At 41.7% G+C, this 11,104-nt stretch overlaps 1 protein-coding gene across 1 annotated transcript; it reads right to left on the bottom strand.

Moving 5' to 3' along the window:
- Positions 1–5,982, bottom strand: LOC122130616 (5-hydroxytryptamine receptor 3A-like). The gene is made up of 10 exons (XM_042705349.1): positions 5,876–5,982; positions 5,123–5,199; positions 4,951–5,010; positions 4,319–4,491; positions 3,806–3,912; positions 3,417–3,586; positions 3,173–3,266; positions 2,487–2,731; positions 1,998–2,198; positions 1–260 (listed from the first exon to the last, which is right to left on the bottom strand). The coding sequence occupies exons 1-10, from the start codon at positions 5,980–5,982 to the stop codon at positions 1–3; spliced, it is 1,494 nt and encodes a 497-aa protein (XP_042561283.1).
- Between the last annotated feature and the right edge of the window lie 5,122 nt (positions 5,983–11,104).

The raw sequence follows: 11,104 nt of genomic DNA, 5'->3' as shown, positions 1-11,104 counted from the left end.
CTACAACTGATACCAGCGAGTCCATATGACCAATATAGTGATGAAGCTGATGGTGATGAAGAGCAGATAGACACAGAATAAGAACCGATCCAAGACTCGGCCAATGTGAATCCAGTCTTCTGTGTTCTGGTCAGTTGCTATGTTCTTTTCCATTTGTTGTCGAATGGCGTGCAGCTCTCTCTCCAGCTTTCGGAAAGCCTCCTGATGCAGGTCTGCAGCAGCCGTCTCACTTACTTCCTGCCGTGGAGGCTGAGGATCCACTAGAACAAGGACACAGGGTTGGTTTTAAAACAGTTTCATCTAGTATGTTCAAAGTATTGCTGCTGCTGCTGCTGCTGCTGCTGCTGCTGCTGCTGCTGGAAGGTGATAGACACACATCTACAGCTAGTGGTGGTTTAGCCTATGAATGGATGGCTTTGAGTTGATACTTACACTGTGTACATGAAAGCTGTAATGACATTGATCATTAAACCAGGCAAAAAGACGGGGAAATATTTTTCTGAAGACAAACCAAACTAACTAGATAGGAACCATTATTGGGTGGTTATCATTATCAGTGTGTTAGCGACGTAACAAACCTTTGTTAACTAGCGTTTAGTTCACAATCCAGCGTATCAGAAGAAGATAAGGGCTAGTCATTGTCTTTGTGGAGTTTAATGCAAAGGTAATCCTCTGTGGATGGCTGTTTTGCATGTTGTGCAGCAGCTCCATCCATTCAAAACAGGTGGTCCTTGACCAAGCCACTACATTGCATAGACCCACTGTTGAGTTTGTTGGTCTCTCTTGGTAAGTCTCTCTTGGTATGTCTCTCTTATGACAGCAACAAAAGACAATACCCCCAGCATGAAAGGCACATTACAGATAGAATTAAAGATTGACATGTACTTGTTTACATCAGTGGTACTAATCATTACTTTCTTTTTAAGAGAGGAGTGGATCCTTCCACTAGATCAGGGGTGCCCAATGCGTCGATCACAAAGCTTATGGTGGTAGATCGTGTCATTTAAAAAAAAAAAAAATTTAAATAAAGTTTTTTTTTATTTTTTTATAAATCGCCAGATCACAATGGAAGTGATTTAAGGTTACCTTTCTTATAGAACAGATATAGCTTTTTCGTGTATTAAACAAAATAAAAAGCCTTATGTTATTTAGCTGTGAATAATGAAGGAAGCAATAAATCCGATTATTATCCAAACCCTTAAGAGCTGTTGCCATGGAGATTTAACGTTACTTTCTGTTTGAAGATAAGGTAGCAGCGAGTGTTGAAGAATAGATGACTTGAAATTGCATGACTTTAAATTAATATATGAAATTGAACAACATCAACAACTTTACGGATAAAATAAATAAACAAGGATAGCAAAACAGATTGATACGCATAGAATGAGAACGGCAGAAACGCAGGCAGGACGTCAGATGACGAGACAGATCACAGTGACACAGGCTGTTTTTTCCCCTCATATGTGAAGGCTGAGACATTCATAACATTTTATTCAGTCTTACTGATGGTCCTTCTATAATGCCAACAGGTGCACTGTGTTGTGGATAAGTTTTGTAGTCCTGGTAATCTTTTGTTTAGCATTTTTGTTCTTGATGAATGAATGTTTGTTTTAATCAGTTATTTTTCAACAAATAACTCAATTTCGATTACAAAGAGGAAAATTCGCAACAAACACCTAAAAACACAGCAACTTTCATCTGAACTTTTTTGAAAAGCTCCCTCGAAATCAAGAATTTTAGGCCGCAACTATCTCAAATAATGTCACCAATATCACCATGATTCCTTTAAGTGTCTGTGTCGGTGCCCCCCCCCCACCCTTTTTTAGCCATGCATAGTCTCTATTTATGAACATGTTTTGTGGTAGATCATTTTTAGTTGGTCATTTTAAAAGTAGATCACAAGCCAAAAGAGTGTGGGCACCCCTGCACTAGATGGTTCCAGCCAAACTGAACCCTTGTTATTTCATTTGAAACGCACATTAATGAAACACACATACCTTGATTGTGAATCACTATGACCTGGGCATCTGGCTTCTTCTGGGTTAGACAGACGAGACGTGCCATGACCTCTAAGACGAGGACTCGAACCCAGCGTGGCACAGCTCTGTAGTCCTTTGAGTTGTGCAAGATGTTGGTGACGATGATGGTTTCCAGAAGACTAGCCACCATTAGTGCCAGGCAGAGAGAGAAAAACACATCTAGGAAAAAAGACAGATCATGAGGTGAACACACTCACAGTATTAAAGCCTTAGGGTGCAGAAACTGGTATTATGAAGCTATTTTACAAATGAAATCTTCCTAAGAGAAGACAGAAGAATTTTCCTCTCAGGTGAAGTTATGGAATATTTTCTCCAATGAGAGGGCAGCTCTGCAAGTTTGCACTGAGGACAGTAATGTTCTTGGTATGATATTTGCTAATTTGTGCTAGCCTGTTGCTAAAGGCTTGTACCATTCTAAACCCCAGTGGCGGACACTGTTCAGCTTACTCATGAGTGGTATGGTGTTTCCTGTGACGGGCAGCAGGTCGTTCATGAGCAGCAGGAAGACGGTGTAGCCAAGGATGAGAGTCATTTTGAAGGCCGATCGGTCCACGTTCTGTGGGGGGAGGATGAAGCTGAAGAGGTCCAGGGTGATGAGGAAACAGCTGGGGATCAGCAGGTTCACCACGTACAGGGTGGGCTGCCGCCTCAGGATCAACTTAGAAAGAGATTCAGAAAACTGTGAAGATCCTCCTCTTCCTTCTGTGTTCTTAATTAATTGATAGGTAAAATGCATTTTCTGTTTCTGTGTATATTGCACATGGGAGTCAGGGATAGATTTAAAGTCAAGGTAAGTATTCATAAGATATAATAAGTTCTTTCTTAAGAAGTATATTCTTCAATTTTACAACATGATTTTAATTTCACACACACACACACACACACACACACACACACACACACACACACACACACACACACACACACACACACACACACACACACACACACACACACACACACACACACACACACACACACACACACACACACACACACACACACACACAAACACATAGGTGAATATAGATATAGTCCCACATGGACTGGCTGTTTCTCCTGCACATACGTGAACATAGATATAGTCCCACATGGAAGGATCACTGATGTTGTATTGGAATGATGTCATGTTGATGAGCTCCCACTCTCCTTTCATCTCCATGTATGTGTTGGACAAATCCAGAATAAGCTCTGCAGGGAGGTCAAGACTCAAGCGGATGTCATCAGCTGCCAAAAAGACACATCATCATAGGAAAGGCCTCAATGAAGGCCAATTCAGTTTCAAAGTAAGTAGCCACTTTGCAATTAACACCATAATTCCCATGGTTTTAAAGAGCATTTAGGAGCTTCACCATTCAAATATCGGATCTAGTTTACCTGCATGTAAGTAGGAATTGAAGGAATATGAACAGTTTTGGATATCAAAAGGGAATGTGTAGATATCCAGGTTGCAGGAACTGATCACCTTCACCGGTGCCATGTCAACGACAGTGCCGTCGCTGTAGACGTACACATAGGAGGTCTCTGGGCCTGTGTTGGCCTCCATGCTATCATCAGAACACACATCAGACAACGGAGGAATTACTTGAAACTGTCAGCATTTTTCTGGTACATGTTTGCAAAGCTTATGAGAGAGATTCGTCTGAAACTTGATGGTACAGTTGAACAGTTGAAACTGCTGTACAGTTACTCCACTGTACTCCTGTTAGATCTCAGTTTGAAGGGTCTGAGTGTGTTCGTACACAACAGCACAGCAATTCACTCACAATTCGTTGATGACGATATCTGGTGTCCACAGGTTTGCTCTGGGCAGGGAGATTTTATCCGTCCCACACTCCTCTGCGTCCCAGCTCACAAACTCATTCTGCCAGCTCTATTAAAGCAAGATCCACAAACACAAGTCTGATTGTTCACACGGAGCACACACTTCACACACTTTACAGTAGTATTCTCATCAAGCACACACTTTACAGTAGTATTCTCATCAAGCACACACTTTACAGTAGTATTCTCATCAAGAACACACTTAACAGTAGTATTCTCATCAAGCCAATATGACACTGCAGCCCAGCACTGATGCCAGAAATTGCAAACTGTAGAACGGCTGAACGAACCACATGCTCACCAGGCTAAGCCAAATGAAGGTTTTCAACAGCTGTGCCTTTTCATCCTAGAGAGAAAATATCAACAAATCATATGACATTTAGCTTTGCAGTTCCATGCATTACATTAGTCAAAGGCCAACAACAGTTGATTTTGTGCAGTCAGGGTTTCCTCACCACGTCCAAGATGCCATACACTGTGAAAAAGATCCCTACGACAGAGGGGCTGCTGAGCTCACGGACAGGACGGACGGCTCTCAGGTTGAACACGCTGTCTCTGAGAGCCGCTAGAAGGGACTCTGTATCAGGCTGGGTGCAGTTCAGACACACAGCAGACTGGAAGATCACACCTGATGGACAAGATAAGGTATAGAATGTAGTATGAACACATGATATGAACACTGCTATACCAGTACTACATTAGTATTATTTCATATACATCTAGTCAATATTTAATTTAAAACATATATTTTTATTGAATATCGAAGAGCAATGAAGTAGATATGTGGACAATAAATACTTTTTTGTATTAATTTATAGGTTTTTAAGTTCATATTTGCATTTTATTGTGCAGTTCCTTACTTTGTATGAGCAGGAGACATACGAGGACAGGGATCCTTTGGCCATGCAGACTCCATCGCTGCGCCTGTCACAATCATAAATCATGTGAATTCATTTTCAATTGGTCTGGTCATTTGTGTTCCAAGATTTCTGTTGACATTAACGGTATAATTTTCAGATTATAGATTTGCTTACCTTCAGAGTGGTTTCAGTACCTCCGTCCATTTAAATGTGGTCCTCTGAATTACCGTCCGGTGTGTCAGCAGTATTAACCTTTGTAACGCACTTGTCATCATCCCTGTCTGAGACTGTGTATAAAAACACACTTCTGTTTTGCATAGTCCCATGGGAACATTGAATGTCCTAACGCCAGTATGTCCTGACATGCGGTGGCTACTGCAACACAAATCCAGTGGTTACAGGTGAGCGTGACATTGAAGAACATCTTCATACCGCAGTGGCATAGGCTACTCATACTCGGCCCCAGTGCAAGATATCTCTAGAAATGCCAAAACTGATTAAGAAAATGATACACATGTTAAACCATAAGATAAGCCATCTTCATAAAAAAAGTTGAAATTAATGAATGAGAGCATTGTACTTTACATTAGTGATCTATATGTAGTGTATAAGACATATCTAAGTGATAGTAATAGATAGTTATGGTATAATTATGGTATAGTTATGGTTATAGTGATTCATGTATGCTGCTCATTCTCTTGCTGCTTGCTTCGGCATCATGGAATCAACTGCCTGGTCATTGAAGTGACCGATAATGAATTTATGAAGAAATAAACCATTATTAAATGTACTTGGAAAGGTTTTCTGTTAGTCAATATTTCCTTTGTGGAAAGTTACTAGCTATTAGGAAATGAAGTCTTACACTTAGTGTTTGATTTGAAATGTAAATAGATTTCAAGGAATTTTCAGGACTCTTTGCAGAGATTTATTTGATCTTGACTGTATGCATGAGCCTGTTGGTGTGCGTAGGTTTGTGCGTCCATGTGTACTTAAGGGAAAAGGGTTCTTTGTTTTGATGTAGCCGACTGAAGAGTGGGACAAAGTATTTGTGAAAACCCACACCACTTGGTACATGTAGTCCCAGTCAGCATAACTGATCCCATTCACCTGTCCACAACAGGCCCCACAGTGAGCGGCCTCACGTTGACTTACTGATTGCCCCACTCTTTGTCATTCTCGCCCAGATTCTCCCTGGAACACCTGACTCGGATCCTATTCACCAGCTTGACTATCAGCACCTCGATGTTGGCTGTCTCCATCTTGGCTTTGCACTTGCTGCATCCCTGTCATAAACAACACATTTTGACTGTTCCTCTCTTAGCGTAGGTGTAAGTTGGCAACTAGACACTAGAGGCTAGTATTGGACAATGTGGAAGTCATCACTTTCAGGCCAAACCCATTTTTAGTGCTTTAGTCATTCTAGTCTAACATATTGCCCTCAAACACATTCCCTTGATGAAATACTTCAGTTCATATTATTCCACTTCACACATATACACATACACACACACACCCATGCCCACTACACACACTCACACATGCACACTACACACACCCACACTTATACACATACACAGACACACATGCCCACTACACACACTCACACTTATACATATACACACACTCACACATGTACACACCCACACATATACTATACAAACTATTATTTGGTTAAAAATGGGCAGACATTCTGTTGAATGTTTGTTTTCTTTAGTTACAAGCGCACAACATAATTAATTAATCATTAATAAAATAATTTTAGGAATCATTGGTACTGGTTACTGTTACGCCCCCAAATTTTGTGGCCCTATGGTGCAAACAAACACTCCACCACTGACCCAAAACAACTACTAAAAACACTTTTTTTTTTTTTTTTTAAGTACCAAATCCATGGGATTTATTACAAACAAGTACACAACATCTACATGAGTAGATCTACACTACACTACATTAGAGTACTAGATTGTTTGTCTGATCTGATCAGTATACAACTTCCCATAGACCCTGCTCTACACCTTCTCGTTGATGACTCTCTAACTTGAATGAATGAAAGATCTAGGAAAATCTGCCTTGCCGGTTTAACAGCAGCCAAGAAGGTTATTGTACAAGTCTGGGTGCCACCCCACAATTTATCTTTCGAACATTGGTTGAATACCCTTTTGGACATTCTTTTTCTTGAACTTTCCTCTGCCAAAGTAAATGGTGCAACCCCACGAACACTTAGAACCTGGAACAATGGCATCTCCAAAGTGAAGGACATTATAATGAAAAAGAACAAATTTGAATGTGAGACCTGTTGACATCAGTCAGTGTGTTTACATGATGGTATAATTCGAATCTTTGCTTAGTCGGACTATGCTTTCTTTCGAGGGTAGGTGCTATTATCCCAATGTACATGGCAGTGAATAAATCGAATCATTGGCCGAAAGCATGTCATATCCGATACGATAGGTGGCGCTGTTTTTATTACAACTAGTGGTGATACAGCCCTTTCCGCTTGACCTCTTCACCACTACCAATAACAACAACAGTTGATTGAGCATGAATCGCGTCTGTTCATCGGTCCAGAAATGCGTGTTGCCTCTTGGGTTGTTTGTTTGTTTCTTTCTTTCTTTCTTTCTGCCAGGCCGATGTGTTTATAAGTTACATTATTCAAAGGTGAAAGATAAAAGGCGAGAGAAACGCACGCACATTCACACACGCGCGCAAATAATGGGTTACAGCCTAAACGCATTGCCCTTCTGCCAGTTGCATCAAATTGTTTTAGTACTTCTTCGCTGTCGATTTCCAAATCTGTGTGAATATTCATGAGAGCAAGTCCAGTCAGTCTTTTGTCAGTCATCGTACTTCGTAAGATATGTCTTAAGACGCCCCATTGTACTGAATGACCGCTCAGCAGACGCTGTGGAAACGGGCAAATGTGCCGAACTTTCCAGGGCTTGATAAAGCTCACTGCATTTGGGCTGTAGCTCATTTAGCTGTTTCCAGCTCTATATCTGCATCGTCAACGCTGGGCATTAGTTGTCCGTACTCCGATTTTATAGTTTCCCCATCGTAATAAATATGCATTCATGATATTTTTCTATGACCCAGTTTGACAGGTATTGGTCAGGTAATAGTCGAGTGACAGCTGATTTCACAAGCATTAACTTTAAACCAGAATATTATAACGTGCCGGCATAGTCGCCCCGTAATGCCGTGCAGCGGGCGCATACTGTTATACTTTATGTTATGCATGACGTTCCCTAGGCTATATGTTCCTTACCGTTCTAATTACATGTCGTTGTTCTGTGTTGGGACAGAGCTTATACAGGTGGGTGACGGTAGCACAGTCTGTTCGTGGTAACTTGCACCAGGGCATAAAGCCCGTGCCATTGTGACAGTGTGTTGTGTTTTAGTGTTTAATAAAAAGCCATAACAAATATACCACGCTTCCGTGATTTGTTACAATATAATGGTCTTGCTTCTATAATGTATAAACACGTAGGTTACAGGGTGGGTGTGGCAGAGAGAGAGAGGGAGAGCGATGATGCACACGGATATATCAGATTTAGCGACCGGAGCAAAGTTATGTTGCTGTAACGTTGAACTCTTTGCAATCAATAAATACAGTACTTAATAGGCTAATTGATACAATATCTCCTCGTTTGAGTGTGGTTGTTTGAGTGCAATGGGAGTGTATGATCGTTATTGTCTATAAAGCAGTGTTTCTCAAACTTTTTCAGACCAAGGACCACTTAGCCAATAAAAAAAAATTCGCGGACCATTTAACTAAATATCCCCGGAACAACATGCCTCCTACCCAAGACCTGGCGCCAGACAATTGTTAGCGCACACATGATTTTCGCGGGTGGGCTCTCCTTTTGTACGTACCAGTAGGCTAGTTATAGATATGACAATGCGCAAGGCAAAGCATCTGGAACCCTGCTCCATGCGTGACTTGGTTATGTTACAAACTATAGTTCGCTCACAGCCTCATACTCCCATCACACACTCAGACAGACATCACAAAACACATCGATGCGCATACTGACCGCAGTATTTCACTACCAACAGTAGGCTAGCCCACTGGCATTAATACAGCCATCCTAGTAGTCAACTTTTCATAATTAAGAGCTGTCATTATCCAACGTCACACAACACAGAATATAGCCTAGTTATCATCTTGCTGTCTCAGCGGGAGAAAAACACAGTGTTTTGAATGCAACTCCGCGGCGAGATAATTCCCAAAGAGGCTGAACCACTTTCTCCTTGTCTATGTTAGAGGCTTTCTCATTTAATTTTCTTTTCATAGTTCCTGTCTTAAGCCACCAATCCATGACCTTGTTAATAGATTAGGCAACTCTTTATTAGATTAGGCTACTACTGGCTGTGTTCTCTTCGTTCTGAGTTGTATGTTAGAAATGTCGCAATAATTTACTTGTGGCCGTCGCGGACCACACTTCATCATATTTGATAGAATGAAGAACAAATTAGTTGTGAATACTATCACCGAGTTTGAAAGGTATTTGGTCAGGTAACAGCCCTTTGACAGCTGATTTGCTTTCTGATTTGACAGTACTGCTGTGTGTTTTAAGCAAATAAAATGTGGACTGTTTACAAGCGGGCACCTGCTATCGTTGATTATACAGTAAATACGTTGTGAAATGAAACAAAAACACATCACAGTTAAAGATGTATTAGTATTGATTGATTCACATCGATATGAATGGATGACATGACTAACAAGTGGTGGGAAATTAATATGAAAGTATTTGTTCGGTGAATTAGCGCGTTCTGTCCAAACAGTCGCAGTCAACGTTTTTGTCAACACTGGCACCACATAAGTATCGTCATTTGAACGTCCTTATACGTTTTTAAGGAGGGGTTGTAAAGGTACTCATATCTTCGGACCTCTTCTGTTATGTTTGTTCATAGTCAACAAGAATAAGCTTGTGAGACAGTCTGCAGGATATTCATAAATAAACGTGTCATTAGTATGAACAGTTGAGACAACGTATCGTCTCTTTCGTCTTCCGGGTCACGACCTGGCAGGGAGGGAGGGAGGAGGGCGGCGGGATCTCAAGCATGCGCAAAGACGCAAAGTCCAGTTCCTTATCCAATTCACCGTTACATGCCGCAATAGTCGAACTATCAACTGGATCGGATCGAGTTATCCAGGGGTGTTAGTCCGACTATGTGCGGTCCGACTACGATCCGACTAAGGTGCTTACATGAAACGGATAATGCGATTTCAGTCCGACTAAGGCAGTTATTCGAATCCATGTAACCACGGTCACTGTGCTTTGTTGATATGATTTGTTATATGAATATATCTCATGTGAAAAAAAAAAAATCCCAGGCTGAGAGGCAGCAAGACCAGCAGTCCCCAAGCTAGAATTCAATTCAATTCAATTCAATTTTATTTATATAGCGCCATAACAATACAATTGTCTCTAGGCGCTTTACAGAGCCCAGAGCCTGAACCCCCTTAGTGCAAGCACATTGGCAACACGGGCAAGAAAAAACTCCCTGTTAGTCAGGAAGGAACCTTAAGCAGAACCACGACACATAAGGGGGGACCCATCTGCTTGAGGTCGGCCGGGTGGAGATAGGAAGGGGGGATGGGGGAGGGTTGTGTGGCAGAAGGGGATGGGAAACAACAGGTGTTGTACATATCCTGCATTTGGTAGGTGTACATAATATATATACAGACATCCGGTGGTAAATGCATGATACAAACAAGACCAGTTTAGTGGGTATATACTGTGCTCAAAGGTTTGCTGTTACAGGGGTAAGGGGAGTAGGAGCAGAGAAACATGTTGATGGTGGCGATGTTATATATTGTATATAAATGCTAGCATAGGGTATGAGGTAGAGTAAGTGTACGGCAGTGCGGTGGCGGTGGGTGCAATTGGCAGAGGGTTTCTACGGGTAGACCGGGTGGAGAGACTACAGCAGCGTCCCATAGCGAAGATAGTCTGGATTTGTAAGGGCAAATGTTACACCCAGGACGCTGCGCTCGTCTAGTGAGCGTCGTTTGGCACTGCCGTCCGTGCAAGCACGGCAATCCAGACTATTTTCATTTGTAGTTCCACGTTGGTGGAACAAACTGCCTAGTACTACCAGAGCAGGGGCGTCCCTCTCTACCTTCAAGAAGCTTTTGAAGACCCAACTCTTCAGAGAGCACCTCCCCTCCTAACTGGCACCTGACTAGCGCTTAACTTGCACTTCAGCAGTTACATTCCTGCACTTCTTTTTCCTCTTTTCTAGGTTGTTGTTTTTCTAATTCTCATGTAAAGTAGTATTTATTGTTACACCATGCTTTTTTATTGCTCTTAGCTTGACTGTTCTCTCCCTTGTACGTCGCTTTGGACAAAAGCGTCTGCTAAATGACTAAAT

This window comes from Clupea harengus, unplaced genomic scaffold, assembly GCF_900700415.2.
Source record: "Clupea harengus unplaced genomic scaffold, Ch_v2.0.2, whole genome shotgun sequence".
Classification (NCBI taxonomy): domain Eukaryota; kingdom Metazoa; phylum Chordata; class Actinopteri; order Clupeiformes; family Clupeidae; genus Clupea; species Clupea harengus.
The sequence above is the reverse complement of the archived record's forward strand: the minus strand, read 5'-3'. Positions and strand labels throughout refer to the sequence as shown.

Coding starts and splice junctions, on each gene's coding strand:
- LOC122130616 (XM_042705349.1), bottom strand. CDS start 5,982: ATGGAGACAGCCAACATCGAGGTGCTGATAGTCAAGCTGGTGAATAGG. Junction 3,913..4,318: donor TGTATGGCATCTTGGACGTG/GTGAGGAAACCC, acceptor TTGCTTTAATAG/AGCTGGCAGAATGAGTTTGT. Junction 261..1,997: donor CATAGTGATTCACAATCAAG/GTATGTGTGTTT, acceptor TCCTTGTTCTAG/TGGATCCTCAGCCTCCACGG.